The 21,623-nt window shown below is 39.5% G+C and overlaps 2 protein-coding genes across 4 annotated transcripts in view; one reads left to right on the forward strand and one right to left on the reverse strand.

The window, feature by feature from the left end:
* Window positions 1–509: 509 nt before the first annotated feature.
* SUMO2 (small ubiquitin like modifier 2) lies at window positions 510–10,857 on the reverse strand. The gene is made up of 4 exons (XM_033091425.1): window positions 10,690–10,857; window positions 8,985–9,116; window positions 3,496–3,567; window positions 510–1,175 (listed from the first exon to the last, which is right to left on the reverse strand). The coding sequence occupies exons 1-4, from the start codon at window positions 10,708–10,710 to the stop codon at window positions 1,113–1,115; spliced, it is 288 nt and encodes a 95-aa protein (XP_032947316.1). The 5' UTR covers window positions 10,711–10,857; the 3' UTR covers window positions 510–1,112.
* Window positions 10,858–18,822: 7,965 nt separating this feature from the next.
* The window catches only part of NUP85 (nucleoporin 85), a 29,416-nt gene continuing 26,615 nt past the window's right edge, over window positions 18,823–21,623 (forward strand). For 2 of the 3 annotated variants that reach the window (XM_033091709.1, XM_033091708.1), the window contains exon 1: window positions 18,823–19,127. Coding sequence is in view for 1 of the 3 variants with exons in the window: in XM_033091708.1 (XP_032947599.1) it covers window positions 19,095–19,127 (33 nt within the window). In the remaining 2 variants the exon portion in view is untranslated. The remainder of the gene's footprint in view (window positions 19,128–21,623) is intronic. The other variant, XM_033091710.1, reaches the window with a different exon arrangement.

The raw sequence follows: 21,623 nt of genomic DNA on the forward strand, positions 1-21,623 counted from the left end.
ACAAAGACTTGGAGCTGATGGGCCCTAGAGAAAAACACTGTTCCCCAATAAACAAAACAAAACCTGTAGTACCCTGCATATTTCAGGCTATAAGACTGGATATATGTAGATAAACATTTTCTGTCCCGTCCCTCAATATCCTCACATTAGGAGCAAAGGCTCTTATTTTAGATTAGGGAGTATTTACTCATCAAAGTGAAAGCTAGAATAATTAAGCTATTTATCAGCAGAGTTAGCAAAATCAGAACTTTTTCCTAGTTGCATGTACTACCCACTTTGCCTCAGGTAGTGGTTATAGAAAAGAATGCTTGGGAGTAAATCCATACATTATGACTCAATTTTTTTTCTAGTAAAGCTGCATATTTGGAACTGCCTAAGGTTTTTCAACAAAGAGGAGGCTGAAACATCTGTAGCTAGTCAGTTATATAACTTTGTTACTCTTATTGGTGTCATGCTTTCTCCTAAACTTCAACTTTCTGTTTAATATTCCTCAGAATAAAGAAAACAGCTCATTTTAAACAAGAAGTTTATTTAAACAACAAGACGCTTGACTTGAAGGGAAAACTATCTAGGATTCATTTCTTTTAGAGTAATTTATCCCTACTTAAAGACAGATTGCCCTACATGTAACAGCTACGTACAAAAAAGTTATAAAATTGTCCTCCGTTTTACAATGATAAATGAAAAACATTAAAATTCTCCAATCGAACAAGGTATGTAAGGATTTTTACGTTGTTCTCTTTTTGTTAAACAATGAGAGCAAAATAACTTACTGGAATATAAAGATAAGAGCTGACTGAGCATGCCACTAATGGAGAAAGGGGGTATTTTCACAGAGCCAGTATTTTTCCCCATCCCATCTCCATTTGATGTCGATAAAAACATACCATTGGCCATTTAGTTAAAAAAAAAAAGAAAAAAAAAAAGCAAATGCTGTGCACATACATCCGTTACTTTATGTACAATAAAGGAATGGGGAAGGGGAAAATGAAAGAATAGAGAAAACTATACTGTAGTAGTCAGGATGTGGTGGAACCAAACTGTGGTTTTCTAATTGAGACTGTCTTGGTCTGGAGAAACAGAGTTCTGGAGTAAAGTAGCAAGTTCCCTTTTTAGTAGACACCTCCTGTCTGCTGCTGAAACACATCAATTGTATCTTCATCCTCCATTTCCAACTAGCAAAAAAGAGAAACAACAAATTGAAAGCCACTGATTATTCAGCTCTTAAAATTGATAACTATCAGACTGAAATACCCTGGAAAGCTGCATAAGTTTCACCCAGTTTCTGTACTCACTATTTTAGACATCCTACAGCTTTATGTAGCATCAGACTTAGGTTTAAATAATTTTCACTTGGTCTTCTTTTTTATGAAGATTATAGAAAACTTAGCTTTTAAGTTAAAAAGCTGAATATGTCTCAGTTAAATCATCTCCCTTTAATTATTGAAAATAAGAGTAATACATACAAAGGATCTCACTGCCATATTATTTACACAAGCAAAAGATTGGAAATAACCTAAATATCAACAGAAACCCAGAGAAATATGGTATACTCATACATGAAATGCCATGTAGCGGTGATTAATAAGCAGATTTACATGTACAGAAGTGGAAATATCCCTAGGATACTAGTATTAGGCTAAAAAACAAAATTTAAAAACTAGGCAGCATTTGTGTTTTTGTGTGTCTGTAACAGGAATATATCCTTGCCTAAGCACAAAACACAGTGGTTACCTCTATGCAATAAGCAAAGGGAATGGGGCAAGAAGAAACTTGTTAAAAAGCTAATTTAAATTTTAAAATACTATTCACAAATTAAGTTTGCAAAGTTCACTACCCACACATTATACATAAAACATCCATGTTGATAGCAGGAAGGTTTTGGTACATATAGCAACACTGTAAAGTAAGTAAACTTTGTAACAGTTTTTTACATTGATAATCACCCTTGAAAATTTCTTTCTAAAAACTGGTAATTTTGAAGATAAAATCTTGGGCACCTAAAGACAAGAAAGGGAACTGTTTCTAATGAAGTTCAAATATACTCAAAATAGGGCTAAGGTATTAAAATATTAATAAGTCTCAATTCCCGTTTGTAAAATGGAATAGTAATCAGTTATGAGACTTAAATGAGTTGAAGAAAGTATTAAACAGAATGATGGGCACATAATAATTGTACTGCTATTAAAATTGGCTGCTAAGATATTCTAATCAAAATTCTACTATTTAATAAATATTGGAAGGACAATTCTAAAATGAATCGATTTCATTCTAAATGAATTCAATTCTAAATCTAAAATGAGTTCAATTCCAAATTCATTTGAAGATTTTATACAGTTCTGAACACATCCTCCTCACAGTTTAATATTTGTAGCTGGTATGGTAGACAAGCCTCAGAACTATTTTCTGGTTGTGGATGAGGGCTTCAAAAGACAGAAAATACATTCTAATCAAGAGTTTAGCATAATGGATTCTTTTTAAACTACCAAAACTGGTTTTCAACCTTTGTAAATAAACCTACTGGAATGGTAAATTTTACAGTGAACTCTAAATGCCTTCAAAGGATAAAAGAACTTTTTCTCTTTCATCAAGAAAATTCAGCTCCTCCTTGTGGCTATGGACTACAATTGCTTCTTAGAGTCTTACCAAGGGATACTTCAAAATATTCTTCCCTCAAGTATAAATTATAGATATTTCAAATTTTTGAAGATTATCAACAAAACCACTTAATGTGCTACTGCACTCTAGACCATATTTATCACTTTCTAGTTTTTATGAGGTGATAAAACAAATTAAAAAATACACAGGCTCCAATTTAAATTTCTGCTATCAAAATACTTTTTTTCCAAAATTGGAAGTCTTAAATGTAACTAGAAAAGGTAAAAAGAAACAGACAGAGCTTCTGCCATAGAAGACAGCCCAGCAGATCTCTTACAAAGTGACAGAACTGAAGAGATCTGTAAAGAAATTAAGGGATCAGACAGCATCACCTTTTGTATTTTTACAGTAAGGATCTGGAAAGCCAACTATTATCAAGAGTCCTCCCTCTCAAACTAAGCTATCAAGAGACTTGCAGTTAGAGCCTTTAGTTCCCTGCAGTTCACAAGGATAGGTAAAATAATTCAGCATGAGAGCTAAAATGGTCAGGATCAACAGCCAACAGGTACATCAAGAGCTGCAGCAACAAAAACAAAAAGAAAATATTCTGAAGAAACAGGAGTTTTAATTATTTTTTCCAAATAATGCTAGCATGGATTAAAGTAACTAAGTGACCTATTAGGTTTACTAAGTGATAAACCACATATTTTAAAACCATTGGCATTTCCTCAATCTATTCCTATTTTTTTCTTTCTGTTCTCCTTTGGTCGTATTTTACATAGCTTTGAACTCTGATAAAGAACTATGTTCCATCTAAAAGTCCACAAATTAATAAACAAAGCTGTTGAGAAAACTACAAAAAAACACTGTTTTCTAGTTAGCACAAAAATTTTTTACCTGTGCAGGTGTGTCTGTTTCATTGATTGGCTGCCCGTCAAATCGGAATCTGATCTGCCTCATTGACAAACCCTGGACAAGACAGTTTAAAAGCAGTAAGAATGCAAAGAAACAATAAGAAATAAAACTATATGCATATTTAGCCATGAATATATTAAAAGAGAGACCTAAATAAATGATAATCAAATGTTAACATTTCTATGAGGATATAAAGATTTGGGGTGACTTTCACTTTCTTCAAACTATTATTTTTCTTTGGAAAAAATCTTCCTTTAATAAAGTCTTCTTTAAAAAGCTGTATTCCTTTTGAGACCATAGATGCTCCAAGCCTGAACAGATCAGTGCATTTAAATGAGGAAGACACTGAAAGAAAATTTAAACTAACCGATGCACATAGCAATGTTCCTCAATGCATGTTTAAGAGATCTCAAAAAAAAAGAACACCCTTAATAGTGAAAACTGCGAGTCACCACAAAGGTGTAATGATTAAAATAAAACTTTGCCTAAAAGCAACCTTACCTTCATTTCTTGCCAAATAGTTCCTACCACTATGCACAAGTAACCTTCGCCCCATTCAGCACAATGCTAGGCACACAAACAGGCATTCAACAAGCTTTTATCATTTCAACCAGAACAGAAGGAAATAACTATCCTAAAAAGCACCCACAAGACCACAATCCACACCCATGAAATTCCTGGAATAGCTCAAAAGAAGCACCTGCTTTTTAATTTCCTTCTTATTTACCCAAACCTGTATTTGTCAACTTCTCACTAGAAAATCAGCTCCAGGAGAGAAAAGAACCTAGACTGTCTTAGTTACATTCCTTGCACATAGTAGGTGCTCACTAAGTACTGATGGAATAAAATGAATGAAAAGCAATACCTATCTAATATGCTTCATTTTTTTTAATTAAAAAATAAATCTAAAGCTACTAAGTTGGGGAGATTATTACAAAAAAGAATTTTAAAATTATATTACTAGAGCATAGCTTCAAGAAATTTTTGTGTGCATTCAAGGAGACAAATGAGGGGCGGCTGGATGGCTCAGTTGGTTAGAGCACGAACTCTGAACAACAGGGTTGATGGTTTGATTCCCACAATGGGCCACTGAGCTCTGCCCTCCACAACTAGATTAAAGGACAACGACTTGGAGCTGATGGGCCCTGGAGAAACACACTGTTCCCTTAATATTCCCCAATTAACAAAAAACAAAACAAAACAAAGAGAGATAAATGAGCCTAAACATACCCCTTCTGCAAAGCAGATTCCAATGTTTTACTTATCAAGCATTACCTTCCTGACACAGGAGTGGGGAAAACGGGAAAGGGGCACAGGAGCACAGCTGATGGTAATTGCAGCCAAATGAAGACAAGACAGGAAGATAAAGTATTTTTGGAGGTATGTTGTAAATATATTAACTTGAAAACTAGCTTTCTAGGAAGCATCTTACAAAAACTCAATCCTGTATCATGCTCAAATTACAAACTATAATTACTATTACACAAACTCCATGCTTCAATTGATATTTAAGAGAAAATTAAACTGAGTTCCTAAGCCTAAAAATATTCAAAGTGCTCAATAAACACTTGTATGACACCTGTAAACCTTTAACAAGGATTCACTGCATCTATTTTTAAAATACCTGTAACATGAAGATCACATTGCTTTCCTTTAAAACTCAATAGCCTTTGACACATACCACTTTCCGACCAGCCCTGTCTTGACGAATACAAGCAATCCACAAGGTAGGTGACATTGACCACCTTAATTCATTCCTCATGACTTTCAATTTTAATGTGATTCCACAAACCAAGAATTCAATGCCAAGCATTAATTACCAAGTATCATATATTTGCAAACACCCCACTGAAGACTACTTGCTTCAAGAAAATGCTAAGGTCCTTCTATATTCTAGGTTCTTCCTTTGCTACATCCAGTGATAAGGTCAATGGTGTGGCCATTCAAAATGGGGTGGGGGGAGGCAGGGCCATAACATAAGCAAACTGTATTCCTTTATTGCCACCTGTTTTCATGCTTTTCCTCATCAATTAAAACCTCTTTTATTTTGCTAGAGATCAAAAAGTCCAAAATTTAGAAAACTTGTCTTTAAGATTCCATAAACCAGGTAAATTCAAACAAGGAAGTTGTATTAAACCAGTATTTGGGCTCCTCTTCAGAATAAATCTCATCCCTAAGCTTTAGAGTTGTTACTGGAAGAGCGGTGTGAGGTTATCTCTTTGGGTCCGTTTTCTCATTTCACAAAAATGAATTGAACTAAAACAATGAATCTTTGCTCTCTGAAACCACCTGACACTCCATGAAATAATGTGATAAAATAAATCCCCACTAGAATGGAAAAGTGTGCTCTGTTAGCCGAAGGCTATGTGGCTTACATATAAAGTAGGCAAACTCTAATTCCACATGGGAATGAAAAACTTACTAACAAACTTCTGGAGATGTTTGAATGTTCTCTATCATTTTACAAGCATTTACTGAACACATTCCACATGCCAGATACCGGTCTGGGCTCTAGAGTGAACAAAAAGGCCCTATACTCATGAGACAAATACACACCGATCAATGAAAAATCCATACTGAGTGAGAATGAGAGGATTGAGTAATGGGAGCAAGAGCTCTCTGAATTAATCAGAGATGTCTCCAAGGTAATAACTAAGAATGGAAAAAAATTTGAGGGCTCAGCAATATCCAACAGAAATATGTGAGCCATATATGTATTTTAAATTTTCTAGTTGTCACATTGAAAAGTTAAAAATATGTAAAAATTTTGTTTTAATTCAGCATACTCAAAATGCTATTATTTCAACATGTAATTGACATTTTAAAAATTGAGAATTTACTTTTTTTAATACTTTTTCAAAATCTCCCATATATCTTACACTTTATAGCACATCTCAGTTCGGACTCGCCACATTTCAAGTGGAAAATAGTCACATGTGTCTGTGGCTACTGCATTGGACAACACAGGTTCAGGTAGAGAACAGAATTTGCTGATGGCTTTACATACAAGTTAGGAAGCACCATCAAGCATGAACCCAAGGTTTTGACCTCACAACTACATGTAGAATGGTGCTACCGGGTTTCCCCAAAAATAAGACCTAGCCAGACCATCAGCTCTAATGTGTTTTTTGGAGGAAAAATTAATATAAGACTAGGTCTTATATTTTACCGAGTGGGGACACTAGAGAAAAAAGATCTCAGGGAGTAAAATCAAGAGTCCTCCTTTGCATATTCAGTTTGAGATGCTTAGTAGCCATCCACTGTCATTCCTCTAGAAATACGATGCCAAATGAATGCATTACAAAGCAAATACGCATGAGCATTCACTTACTTATCTTGATAGGAAATCCCTGGTCAAGAATTCTCAACTACCCAAAAAACTTGAGCTATGTTAAGTAGATTGGATAAATATTTTAGACTTTTAATATCCTGCACCTACACTTAAAAAGCAGGGAATCGGCATGATTAGGTGATAATTCAACTCCCTTTAGAATGAGAAATCATTTGAAACTTAAAACAGGGATCTTATTTCACTCAAAACTCCACGTTATTCCCAATATAAGAGGAAAATAGAAACATCTATCCAAATTCTTCCTGAATCTTATTTTCAAATCGTAGTTGCATTCTAATGCATACAATGCAGTAGAATTAATTTTTTTACAGATTACTAATGCTTCTTTTTCCTCTACTGCAAATTAAGAGTGGCCCCAACAAGTTTAGTCAAATATAAGCCTAATAACTGAAAAAATAAAGAAAAACTTTGTTTACATTGGGTAATACACTAAATTTACTTAAATATAGCAAGAAAACTAAAAAATTCTTGACTGACCCACTAACTTGATCTTACAGGACAATCTCCCATAGACATAATCTGGAATACAGAGGATGTGCTATGTGTTTGTTTTTCTGGCACCTAGTATAATGTCCAGCACAGAACAGCTGGTAAATATCAAATAAAAAGCTCCTTTGGGGACCCCACAAGAAAATGGCAGTCTTAAATATGACCATTCGGGATGGATAAAGGGTATCAATAGATACATTGTAAAAATGCTAATGGTTAAATCTAGGTGGTGGGCACATGGGTATTCAATGCAAACTTCTTTCAACTTGTCTCTACATTTGCAAGTTTTCATAAGTGTTGAAAAATGACCATTTAAAAGCTAAAATTTAGTAGCAATTAGAGAAGCAAGATATGCAAATTTTGTTGAAAACTACCAAATGTAAGCATGAGTTTCTATTTTGTATCAGGTTTTGCTACATAAAAGTTTTACAAAATGATTAGCTTTTAAAATTCTCCTGTAACCTGAAGGGGAACTAGTATTTAAATATGAAAGATGCCAGTGCAACAAATCTTTAGCACAATTAGTAAGTACCTATTTACTAATTGTTACGGGGATTTCACAAAAATTTTTCAAGTAAGAGTATACTGAAGATCCTATTTTTTTAAGGAAATATGACAAAATGAAGATAAAGAATTGTAAGCACAGTGTTCTCTTATTACATCATAAAAAATTAGGGACAAAATAAAACTTCAAACTTAAAAAGGAATTTATATCTTCAGTTTCTTTCAAATGCCCTTATATCTCATGGAAGTGGCCCAAGTTTCAATTCAAACTCAAATTTCCCAACCTCTACAGGCTTAACCCTTAATTCTATTTTGAGCCTTTTTAAGGACGATTTGCAATGTAGATTAGTCTAAAATGATTTTCTCAACTTCTATATATTATATATTCAGGATTGAATAAGAAAAACACTTCTGCCAGGTTATTGTTGGATTAATTGATCTAGGTACCAGAGTTTTTGTTATAGTTGTCAGTATTTTTTAAAGTTGTCTTGTGTTGTTACAGACTAGTCACAAAAAGAAGCTTCTTTGTCTTAAATAAAGCTTGCGTTTACCTCCCGGCATCTGTTCATTTCTACTTCCTCTTCTTGGTGCCTATTTACTATGGTCTGAGTAAAATGTAAATGTCCCTGTAATATAGAAATGTTTATGCTTGGCTCAGGAGGTTAAATTTCTTGACCTCTACTATTAGTGTAAAAAAGAAAACAGTACAATTTTACACGCTTCAGGAAAATTGCAATGTCCTTAAACTCACATTTACTTCCCAATTGGTTAAAATACTCAAAATAGTTTTGACACAAATGGATTGGAAAAAAAGCCTGACAAGAAATTTTTCCAAGTTCATTCTTACTTTCTTATAAAACTACATCCCCTTGAGAACAAACCACATGTTGTGCATTTGTGGCACAGGACTAGAACCATATATATTAACCAAATCATCCTAAGAGTTTTCATGAAGAATCAACATACCAAGTGTATAATAAAACTGATATGTCAAGTACACAAGCGCATATTCATTCTACCAGTCAGTCTATTGTAATATTGTGCTAGTCGTTCCTATTCTCAAGAAAATAAGATGTTTTATTTCAATAAGTTTTATTCAGTGAAAGTGCACGTGTCAGTTCCTCACCTGTCGTTCACAATACGCTTTCATTAGTTTACTAAGTGGTGTATGCCTCTTAATCTTAAATTGCACCACAGAACCATCCTGCCCCGCCACCTTCAAATTAATATGATCGTTGTTTTCAGTCTTGACTCCTTCCTGTTGAAAGAAAAATAAAAGTATAATTTGGAAAATGTGAAAAACAAACACCTTTTAAAGCAGCAGCCGCCCAAGTTGCTTCAGAAATCAACAGGTTTCTCACTCTGTACGATAAAAGAACATACAGCTGTTTTCAGCCACTGAAATCAATCTGAAAGATGAGAAATCCTGGAGCAACAATATTAAATAGCTGTCACAGAAACAGAAAAGCCTACATGCAATAGTATCAGTGGCAACAATCGACATTCAAAGATGCGTCCCCCTCAATTTACTACAATGCTCTCTTGAATCTAAATTTTTCTAAAACAGCATTATTTTATGTCACTTTCAAAATATCTTTCACCTAAAAACAAGCGTCCTTTCTCTTTTCGAAGTGTTTTAAGTACAGAATGCAAGAAAACTTCTACAGCTTGCAATTCAAAACTCACTACAATTTTCTTGTTAAAAAGCTACCTAACTCAGGTTAGTAACTTAAATCTCAAGCCACATTAACAAAACCTCGTTGAGGAATATCCTTTGATTTCTCTCTGAAGCAGCGGTGATAACTCAGAACCACTATTAACGTTCACCTCTGGGAGCTTCAGTTCTGTTCAAATGCTTTTATTCCTCCTCCCCCCCTTTGTTGTCATGGGTCAAATGCAGTTTATTCCCAGTACTCCTTGTAGTTTTCAACCCAACCTGAAATTCACCAAAATTAAGTGTAGAAGGAATTCTGTAGCTCCTAAATCACTTCAGAAAGGGGAAGGCGTCACGAAACGAAAAGAAAGTCCCGTGTGCCAGGCAGAAATGTGTGCTCTAGTCCTCACGGGAAAGCCTCCTGGTGCCTCAAAACCGCGTTAAAAAGTTAAGCCCTTCAAAGTCTTTCTGCTCGTATATTTGCCTCCAACTTCTCGAAACCGCATGGGCTCCACCGACTAGGGGTTATTTGGCTCCCAAGAAAAAGCCCCTACCCATCTGCCCTTGGGACCCTGAGGCCATTAAAGTGGGAAATACTCCCAGGAATCCCCAACCCGCAGCCCCTCGCGACCGCCAGACCGGCATCCGGCTTCCAACCCTTCGGCAGTCCATTGATTCGCCCATCACCCGGCCAGTGCGGCCGGGGCAGGGGTCCCCAGATGCCCGCGCCTCTCAGCCCTGAGGGGGAAGCCCAAGACAGAAGGAACTCCCCGCCACCGCGGAGGCGGCAACACCCGCCGCAGCTTCGCGCGGGGTCCGCGGAGGGTGGGGACACCGCGCGCCCTAACGCCCCTCCTCACGAGTGCCCGGCCGGGCCCAAGAAGCCCTGCTCGCGGCCGGCTGGCCTGCGGGCGTCCGCGATCCGCCCGCCCAACTCGCGCCCGGCGCGCACTCCGAGGCGGCCGGGGGCGGGGGAGGGCGGCGGGGCCTCCTCCCGCGCGGGAGGGAGGAAGAGGGGAGGGAGGAAAATGGCGCGGAGCGCCCGGGCCTGAGCTGCGGCCGGCCCCGTGGGGGGCCCGGGAAGGCGCGGGTAACCCGCGGCGGGCTCGGGCCAGACCCCGGCCCACGCCGTGACCCCGGCCGCAGGGCGAGGCGAGGAGGCTGGCCCCGAGCTCACCTTGGGCTTTTCGTCGGCCATGGCGAGCGCCGGAGTCTCCTCAGCTGCCTCTTCACAAAAGAGGTACCAGGTCCGCACCGAAGGAGCACACAAGCAGCACCAGGAGCGGCAGAAGAAGGAGGCGGCAGCGGTGGAGGAGGGAGAGGGCGCGCGCACGCCGTGCGCTCCCTCCCCCCACCCTACGTGCGCGAGCACGAGCCACCAGGGCTTCCTATTGGTTGCCGCCTCGCGGGAGCGCGCAACGCTTACATAACCACCCCCATCCCCCGCCCCGCGCTGCCCCGGTCTGGGCCAGGCGCCCGCCAGGCCGGCGGGAAGAGGCGCGTACCCGGCCCGCCGCGGGGACGCGCCTACTCTGGGCGGGGCTGTATTGTCCTCCTTCTGTGGTGGAGCTTAATCAAAATGGCTTCCAGCTGGTCCTCGGTGGGGACGAGGAGGCTTGAGGCCTAGACGTGACATACCAGCCGGGGAAAGGCAGACTGACTGGACGAGGAAGGAGGAGCCTAAATCATAGCCCCAGCATGAGGTTCTGGAAAAAAAACTGTTGTTCGGTGGCCCAAATGCAGCTTTCCCCACCGTTAGAGGAACATCACACTTCCTTTCAAACTCTCATCCTTTGAATTCTAAAGCTTCAGCCTCAACCAGCCCCACCAGGCTCTTGCCTCAGTACAGTGACTACTAACGTCCTGTTGGTAATCCTATACTTTGAGTAGCTGAGGAAAAATGTTCATCCTACAAACTCCTTAATCATGGCTGGGCTCCCAACCTCCAAGAGGAAACAGAATCCAGAAGAACTACCCAATATCAAGCTTCCAATCCAATCATTTCCTCCTTCCATCTGGTTAAAATATTTAAGGAGGTCCCTCCAGTTTTAAGAACAATCCTGACATCTGTGCAGTGGATTGCTCTTGCTCCTCTGGGTAGGTTCTATTGATTATTTCTTTTGTCCCTGTCTTTTCTTCCACTCCTCTGTTGGCATAGAAAAAGACTCTCTCAATTCTATTTCCTTCATAAGTTACCACCATACCTATACCTCTCTCCATTCTTGGCCAAACATCTTGAAAAAATGTCCATGCCAGCTGTCTCCACTCCCTCACCTCCCGCTCACTCTTCAATCCACTGCAATCTGGTGCTGTCCCTGTAGCTCCACTAAAACTGCTCTCTACAAGGTCACCGCAGACTGCTGAATCCAGTGTGCTTGCCAGTTTGTCACTCCTTGAACTCCCTCCCTGTGACTTTGGACTGTGATTCTGATCTTTCCTTGTTTCCTTTCCTTTTTTTTTTTTTCTTCCTCAGTTCTTCCCTTAAATGTTCCTTGGGTTTTGTTCTAGACTCTTTCTCTTATCGTTCTATTCTGTCTTCTGGGATGATTTCCCACTTCCATCTCCATCTATTTGTTAATGATTCTCATATCTGTAGTTCTAGTCCAGGTCTTCCTCTGAGCTTCCAACCTATGAATCCAACTGACTTCTGAACGGCTCCACTTTGATGTCGCAGAGGCACCTCCAACTCAGCAGATCTCCACCAAAATTCCTCACTTGACCTTCCTGACTGCCCAGTGTCTCTCCATCGCCCGATTCATTGAATGGCACACCGTTACAACATTGCTCCAAGCCAGAAAGCCTTGATTCCTTCCTTTCACACAGTCCCTATAAGTCACCCTCCAAGTCTTGTCTATTCCACCTCCTAAATACCTACCAGATCTACTTTTCTTTTGCCTCTGTCCAGTCTCTTTAGCATTTGCTGGGCTTCCAGCTGATCCTCCATGGGAAAGAGGAAGCTTAAAGCCTTAGATTAAGACAAGCCAAGGAAGGCATATTCATCAGGGGAAGCCTAAGTTCAAGCTAGCTTTCCCCAGGGCTTCTGCAAAAGCCTCCTAACTGATCGTTTTATTTTAAGGTAAGTCCCACTCGTGCCCGAATATTTAAGTGAATCAGAATCATCTAGGGTGCTGGTTTAGATGCATATTCTTGGGAAATGTGGCTTCCCTGGTGATTCTTAAGGACACTTAAGTCTGAGAACTACAAATCATTCTCAAATAAAAACAAAATAAGTTTCTGCCACTCCTTGGTTCAGTGGCAATCCTCTGCCTTATAGGATAAAGTCCAAAATTTTTATAAGACTTACAAAGCCCTTTGAGAGCTAATCCAGGCTAACCATTCTAGCTCTTTCCCATAATTTCCTTCTGGAAAGCCTCTGCTTCTTTGGTCATATCCAATTACTTGGGGTTCCTGAATGTGCCTGTTCTCTCTTAACTCTAAGCTTTTGTCCACTATAGGTGTGCAAAGATTTCACTGAATGCATGAATAAATTGAAACTATCCCTAGGTCCCTAGTGTTCTCATATCTGTGCTGGGCATTGGACAGGCAAAGAAGGGCAGACAAAGTTCTTGACTCAAATAACAATTTAATGAGGGTGGGAGGTGAAGTTAGGTAGTAAATACCGAAGTGAAAGGGGAAGATAACCAACTGCCACAGGTCAGGCAGGCACTGAAGGGGGCTTTCCTAATATTTGCTCATTTTCTCCTCACATAAACCCTTCCAAGCGAGTGTAGTATTTATTTGCTACTGAGGCTCAACGGATTTCAGTAACTAACCCAATATCACACAGCTGGCAGGTAGTGTTGATTGACCTCCTACTGTATGACAGGAAATGAACATACTGGGTGCTGTGCCAGGTACTGCAGAGGAAAAAAAATAGAGATGCTATGCTTGCTGCCCTGTACCCAGGTCCTCAGTTGCCATCACACACCTTCCCAGCCTTGTAGGACTGCAGAATCATGAAGAGGAATATGTCACGTTAAACTTACGCTCATTAATATGTGGGGACCTCTGGTAATAAAACGCTTATTTAGTCGTTAGCTTCTGGGGGACGGGTGTGTCCTACAATATCCCCCTCTCCAAAGTTATGCTAAATTACAAAATCACCTTCAGGAAATGGAGGAGTTCCTATAAAAAAAGTAGTTAAGCATATTCAAATGTGTGAGCAATAGTCCAGTGGCAAAGTGGAATTCTGTGAGCTGAGCTTACTAAACTGGTATACTGAGTCTCTTTCCAATTTCCAGGAAAACAGTTGTGAAAAGACAGAAATTTTCCAACATTACATTTCTCCATCATTTTTATAGGGGTGGCTCTGCAATGGAAAAGGGTGCTTTAGAAAAAGAAAGTGCAAGGAGTAGTATACAGAAAAGAACAGTGGCAGACATTGAGTGATTATTATGGGGGGATTCTGTGCCAAGCCCTTAATTCTCACAAGTCTGTGTTATTATTATCAGCCCCATTTTACATATGAAGAAAGCAAAACAGAGGTTGGGCAATTGGGTCACCCAGCTTAAAGTGGCAGAGCCAGTATCATATTGAACTCAGGATTTCTGACTCAGAGCCCAGCACTTAGTTACTGTAGGGCTGCAGAGGCCCCTATGGAACGCCGCAGGAAGAAAACATGCAGAAGAAAATCCTAAATACACCACATACACCAGTCCAGCTGTTTTGACTTAAACTTTTGTTTGGTTGTCTCTCTCAGCAGAATGCAAGTTCCATGAAAGCAGAGACCTGTCTTTTTAGTTGTATTCCCAGCACTTTCTATCAGTTTCCGGATCCTAATGGTACAAGTAAAATGAATGAGGGAGTTGTGCAGTGAGTTTTCATAATTAGGGGGTTAACGAGAAATTTCGGCAAGAAAGGTCTCATTCCTCTAGAAATCTAATAAAATATCAATAACGTGTTACAAGTAGAGAGTAAGAATAGGGTGAATCATCCAGAATGTACTCCTCAGGGTCAGGTGTCAAAGAAAAAACATCATTCTTAAAAGGTACAGGAAAACAAGAATCACTGAATCTGTTTAGAACTTGAAATCCTTGTCAAAAATCCCCGAGAAACACATGAACTGAATCTATAACACAGATGTCTAAACTGTGGGTAGTTTATCAAATTTCCTTCAGGTTCTATCTAAAGTAAGCTGAGAACTTGAGCTGTCTCTGTGAATACTGCAGGAATATGGAATACTGAATTCCTGAGTACAGCAAGAAATCTGGAGGCAGAATGGTGATGTCGTAGAAACCTTCCAGCTTTCTATTGCTGGGTCATGGCAAAGAAGATGGGGCCCAAGTTTCTGCCAGCAGTCAAAGCCAAGAACCTGGTATGAAACGTATGAACACATTTGAAATGTGTCAGCTGGTGTATAAAATGTAGGGAAGTATCATCCCATTTCACAATACCATACATTCATTGAATGTACACATTGCACATACTTACAGAAGGGTCCTTTAAACTTTTTGAGAGCAGGGATTATTGTTTTTCATCTTCATAATCTCAGCAAATAACTAAGTCCCGAGAGCTGGTGATCAATAAGAGTTCACTGACTTATTGATGCAATAGTAACATAGTCCTTATCATGAGAATGCCAAAAATGCCTAAATTAGGGTTTCTGAATTCCTGTTAGTTATGTAGTCTTTACATTGGAATGATGATTTCAAGTTCTTCTAACCCCATTAATGCTCCAATCTTACTTCTCTGTCCATTACTAGATTCAAGTAGGTCTCAGTGACTCAAGGATGTTTGTTTCATAGAATGAATGAGAACAAACTGAACTAAGCTTATATTCTGCAGCTGTGCCAAATATAGATAATATTTGCACTCTTCAAGTTCTTGTGATTGATTACTCCCCACTGAGGTAGAAAAGATAGAGTTGGAAGGATGGTTCTTAAAGGATGGTCCCTTGGGCAATATCACTTCCACTTAGAAAGGTCAGGAGGACAAATACCTGAGCCCCACCCCAACCTACTGAATTAGAAGCTCTGGGGACAGAGCCCAGGAATCACTCAATTAATGGTTTAACAAGCCCTCTAGATAATTATGAAGTTCCCTAAAGTTTGAAAACCACAAGGCTAGAGCAGCTTTTACACCTTCAATAAGAAATATGTCACATATTTCTCAACTTGAAGTCTCATGTGGCCAGATATACATTAGTAGGACTATAAAGCAGGTTTTCACAAACATGGTCTTATGTAGTATCTCTATATGTATTAAAAACTTCAATGAAACATTTTTTAAATAAAAATTTTTACTTCATATTCCCATAACACCTGTCTCAATTTTATTTTCTAACTTTTATCCACACGTAAATTTCTTTACATTAATTGTCGAAATATACAATTTTTCGTTTGCTCTTAAAAACTGAAAATTATGTGGTAAACATGCCTACTTTTTCTGATTTTAAGAGTAATAATACTCATTTCTGCCAATCTTTTTCTCTACATATTATTTTTTACAAAATTGATAAAACTTTTAACAAAATTTTACTACATTTTACCTTTATAAAATTTTGCTACAGTTATCTTTTAATGATTGCACATTAATTTTAATGATTGCTGTGAGACTTTGTTTTTTGGTTATTCAAAATGTCCCTCTTATTTCCTAAAAATACAATTATGGAGACAAAAAGGTGAACATTTTAAAATTTCTTGAAAGACTTTCCCATATTCTTATCAGTCTTCATAGTTCTTCTCAATAGGTGAATATCTCACTGATATATTGTCTTCCTCTATTCCTCAATGGATGAACATCTATGACAGTTCTTAGCACGGGTGATTTTACCCCTAGGGGATACTGGGAATATCTAGAGACATTTTTGGTTGTCAACAATCATTAAAAGGTATGAATGGTATCTAGTGGACAGAGGCCAGGGATTCTGCAAAACATCCTGTAAGGCACAGGACAGCTCACAATATAGAATTATCAGGCCCAAAACGTCAATAGGGTGGGATTTGAGAAATTTTGTTGTTATCTATATAGCACTTACCAAAATTCACATACCTTTTGTGTTTTGAAATTATTAGAAATAAAAGTTCAAGTGAGGACTTACTGGATCAAAGTGCATAAATATTTCTATGGCTCCTGATAATAGATTTCTACCTTGTTTTCCAAACTTATTATGTCTCTTGAAATGATTATGTATTTATTTCTCTGCAGGCTACGGAGCATTGGTTCTACTAGAATGAATTAAATGCATCCAATTAGCACTTTACATATGGCATATCTCTAGCACAGTTCCTCTGGCTTCATCTGAGAATGATTCTAAGTTTGACTTTGGAGTGATTTAAAGTAAGTTCTAGTTTGACTCTTGTGCGATAGGTATGTTTTGTTTTAGGAGATTTTTGATTCCAGAAATATTATACTCTTTCTGTCTTCCTAGGGTTCTGATATACCTCAAGTTGAAGTGTCTCCTGCATGATTGAAGACTCTCCAGAGTAGATACAGGAATTCCAGAGTTAAACAACCACTCTAGGGAGAGGAGGAGGGAGAGTGAAAGGAGGGGGATAAAGGGGGAGAGAAGGAGCTTGTGAAGAGGTTAAGAGAAAAAGATTTGTGTACTGGTTATTTTTTTTTTTCCCAAATGTATTCCTTTAGGCTCATCTGTTAAAAAAAAAAAAAAAAAAAAAAAAAAGGATAAACTACTTCATTGAAACCCCATTCTTGGAAGACTATTGAGAAGGACCAGAAGGAAGAAAATGATCTATGTATAGAATAATAACTCTATTAGCTGTAGTTTTCTTTTTTTCCCCAATTAATGAATGTATTTGAATGATTGTGTAAGGTTGCTTGTATATAATGGTATTAGAACAAAGAATAGTTTCAATACTTTTTTCCAATATTATCTATCGCTAGGTCAGTTTCAATACTTCTGTTATCTTCAAATGACATTATGTCAGTCTTAAAATATCAAAAAACTATACTACTAAAATTTTCTAAGCTCCTTTGTTGTTCAAATTATTTTTTTCTCAGGTCTCCTTTAGAGAAGATGGTTTTTCTTTTTGGTCTTTCATCCTATTATTTTTTTCCTTTCCTTCTACTCATCCTGTTCCCCAGAATAATTAATAATTTTCTCTGAAGGAAATTAGGCATATTTTCTATCAGTGTCTTAAGCTTTGCTTTAACTTCTGCTGCTCAAATAATTTTGAGTCGCCAGAGCAGATATAATAACTAGTTTTTTTAAACTGATCTATTTGCTACTGTTTATTTTACTTTTGTAAAATATTAGGCCTCTTTTTACCTCTTAAGGATAGGGACATAAATGCATAATTTCTCATACTTCATAGCCACACTATTGGTGCCAGAACACTTGGATCAGTGAAAATGTGAAACATTTGGAAAATGCACCAAGCTATAGATGGTAGAAGTGTGGAGTTTTGTGCAAAACTACATTAAATGTCATCCTATTGATGGCTGTCTTAAGAGATAAGGATTTGGATGAAATTGTGATAGCCACAGGATTTTCCTTCCTGAATTTGTACCTAAATAGAAAAAACTGTTGGTGTGAGATTTTCCTAACCACTCCAAGTCATCTCATTTCAACCAATTCAAATAGGTCATTCAGAGTAATCTCAGGGAAAGAACTGTTTCCCCGGGTAAAAAACTGAAACTTGATTTTCAGATCAAGTATCTTTCCCCAAAAAAAGAAGCTGTTACATTTTCAGGCACTGTTTCCTAAGACTTATTTTTTAATTTCGAATTATCTTCAGTTAGTTAAAAAAAAAAAAGTGCTTATTTGGGAATGTAAAACCAGCACTATTCTCTTCTGTGTGTGTGTGTGTGTGTGTACGTATTTGTAAATATGGCATTTACAAAATAAATAACTCCTTTAAGTTACTAGAGCACTAGTAACTTAAATGAGTTTCCCATTAACAAGACCGGGATTCTCTGACTGTGGTTTTTTTTCCTTTTCCTGCTTTTCTTTGGTGAGATAACAAACCAGTATTTGTGTTGAGTTAAGCAAGCCCAGCTGTCCCGATTTCACAGTTGTCGGGCTGCATCACTTTTGTCCGCGTGCTGCTTGAGCGTTTTGGGGTGGGAGTTGGCAGCGACTGCCTCCGTCCACAAGCCCGATAGACCGGGGATCCCTTGCCCTGGACACCGCTCACAGAAGCGGCCGAGACAACACTGAGCTGCAGACTCAGAAGCCGCAAGGAAAGCCAGAGTGGGGACAGGCGGTACGCTCGCTCGAGCCCGGCCCCCGCCGCCTCTCCACGCAGAGTGGCCACCCCAGCCCGCGCACGCGCAGCCGCCCCGCCACCGCTCCCGCCGTCTCCAGGGGCTTTCTCCCCGCCCCGCGTGGGGCTGTCCCCGGCGGCGCCTGATCTGGCGAGAAGGTTCCTCTGAGGATCGGCTGCCCCTGGCGCCGGTTTCCCTGACGTGTTGTCGAGGCCGCGAAGGAAGAACACGAGTAGAGTGCCGTAGAGGGGTGGCCGTGGCCGAGAGGAGACGCCCCTGCAGCGTTGGTGATCTGGGCCTGCAGGCAGTGCAGGAGGGGGCTCGGGTCGGGTCCTCTCTTGCAGCGGCTCTGAGCGGGAGGCCCGAGCCGGGAGCTGTGCTGGCCTCGCGACCTCCCGGCAGCTGAGCTGCGGCGCTATGGAGGAGCTCGATGGCGAGCCGACAGTCACTGTAAGGGCGCCCCAAAGAGCCTGGTTTGCCCTCGCGGCCCAAGGATTGAGTCTGCTTCATCACTGCAGGCTTGTCTACCTCCCTGCCTCCCGGGAGGCGCCCGCCCCCTTCTCTCAGCTCAGTTGCCACCATCCGGAGGTCACATTAATTAGCTGCCCGTGTTTGGATCGCAGTGGTCGCTGGGTTTCTGCTGCTTCGTATGCTCAGAATACCTGGCCCCAGAGGCCTCACTCCGTCCCTCTCCCTCCCTCGTCTTTGCGCCTTTCTATTCCGCTCGCTTTTCTCGTTGGGCTAATGCTCTAAAGAGCGCGCTTGGACTCGGCAGAAGAATTGGGGCTTTTTTCCTTCCAGCCGAACTTAGCTTCACATCGCAGCGCCGTGAGCTTGGCTTCTGCTTGTGCTGCGCTTGCCTAAGGTTTACTAAACGAATTTATTCTCTCGGGGGACTATCTCCTTTTTATATTTTGCTTTCAATTTGATCTGAACTCTGAAGACAGTATGTCAACTGCTGCAGATCCAGGATTTTAAAAGAAATTCATAGCCTGTAGATATAAAATACCTACCGTTCCCCCTGCCTGGAATGCTCGTTTCTTCTCTCATCTCCAGCTCGTTTTTTAAATGCAAGCTCCGGCAGCTTGTGTCTTAGGAAAGCCTTCCCTAACCTCCCTAACTACGTCCGACACCTCTACCCATTGTGGGCTGCTTCTGCACGTCTTAGCTCTGGAAGCCCCACTAAACTGAAAGTTGCTATACCTTGTGCTTTTGCTTTCTAGATAGTTGAGATGCCTACAGTTTTTAGCCAAAGACATCAGATTGCAAAGCAGTGTCCGACAATACAAAAAATTGAAAATAGGGGTCATTTCAAAGCTGACTGGACAAAAGGAGGCATGAGATCTTAAATAGCAATTAACATGGGTTGTTATGCTCTTTAAAGCTTACTGCTGTAGAATGTTCCAATTTAATACCTATACAGAGTACTTTAAATATTAACTATCCATCAAGGACTGTGTCAGTGTTTGTGGGAAGACAAATTAGAACATCAGAGTCACTGGAACTTTTTCAAACTTTCCCTCTCTCACTTGTGTTAGACTCCTTGGGTCGGGGGAGCCTTCCTAGTACCCTGTGGTGCCCTGGAGAGCCACTGCTTTGATACTGTGCCTTGATAAAGAGCTTCATTACAGATGGAATGAAGATGATCTCAGCTTACTTATTTTTATACCCAGTAGTGATGATGGACTTGTGATAACCCCAGCTCTATATTCGTGCTGGGGAGACCAGGTAGAAAACTGGTTGGCCTCATGGGCACACACAGGAGGGGCATTGTAGTCCAGAGTCTGAAGCTCACCTCTGCGAGTTTAAACGCTGTCATGTCTGTTTTTGAGTGTTCATCTGCCTTTGGGGTTTACTCTAAACACATTCTCAAGAGACTGATGAATAATTGTGAATACCATTAAGTCACCCTTTATGGCAGTTGTATCCGCTTTTCACACAACTGCTCCCTATTGTCAAGGCACCTGAAGTCCAGTTAGTAACTGGCAGATTCGAGGATATTTAAATGTAGATTCAAAGTAGGTAGAATAATCTTGAGTAGTTTTTCTAGACCACTGGTCTTCTTTTCCTTTTGGTTCAAGAGCTCTTAAAAAGTGTAAGTTACAGTTTTCATTGTCTTTTTTGTTTTGTTTAATTCCAGATACATACCTAAAAGGAGAATTGCTGGGTTATAGGACAGATGCATATTTAGCTAAAATAAGCTCAGTTTTCCAAAGTGGTTGTACAGTTCTTTTTGCAGCAGCAAAGTCTGAGAGTTCCAGTTGTTTCTCATCCTCATCAATTCTTTGTATGATCAGTCTTTTTAATTTTCATTTCCATTCCAGTGGGTATTTAGTGGTAGCTCGTTATTTTCATTTGTATTTCCCTAATGAGTATCTTTTCACGGGCTTATATGTCATTTGTATATCTTCTTTGGTGAAGTGTGTGTTAAAAATCTTTTGCCCATTTTGTTACTGGGTTGTTTCACTAATGAAATGTAAGAATTCTTTATATATTCTGGATATCAAATACGTGTTTTGCACATATTTTCTCCCAGTCTACGGCTTGCCTTTTCATTTTCTTAACAGTATCTTATGAAGAGCAAAAATTTTAATTTTGTTGAAGTGCAGTTTATACATTTTTCTTATGCTATAGCTTATGCTTTTTGTGTCCTATATACATCTTTGCTTACTTTCAGGTCAGAAAGATTTTCTACTATGTTTTTCAAGTTTTATAGATTTTGCTCTACATTTGAGTCTGTGACTAATTTTTAGTGAATTTTTGTCTATGGTGTGAGGTTCATTTTTGCATATGGATACCCATTTGTTCCAGCACCATTATGTACAAATAATGCTTCCTCCTTGCCCGCCCTACTCATCCAATACGAGTCTGCTAAAACAGATTCTGTTCTGTGTGTACCTCAGACTTAGCATACTTCCCCTTTTCTGACTGCCTGTTTGTTTATTG

The sequence above is a fragment of the Rhinolophus ferrumequinum genome, chromosome 21 (assembly GCF_004115265.2).
Source record: "Rhinolophus ferrumequinum isolate MPI-CBG mRhiFer1 chromosome 21, mRhiFer1_v1.p, whole genome shotgun sequence".
NCBI classification, from domain to species: Eukaryota; Metazoa; Chordata; class Mammalia; order Chiroptera; family Rhinolophidae; genus Rhinolophus; species Rhinolophus ferrumequinum.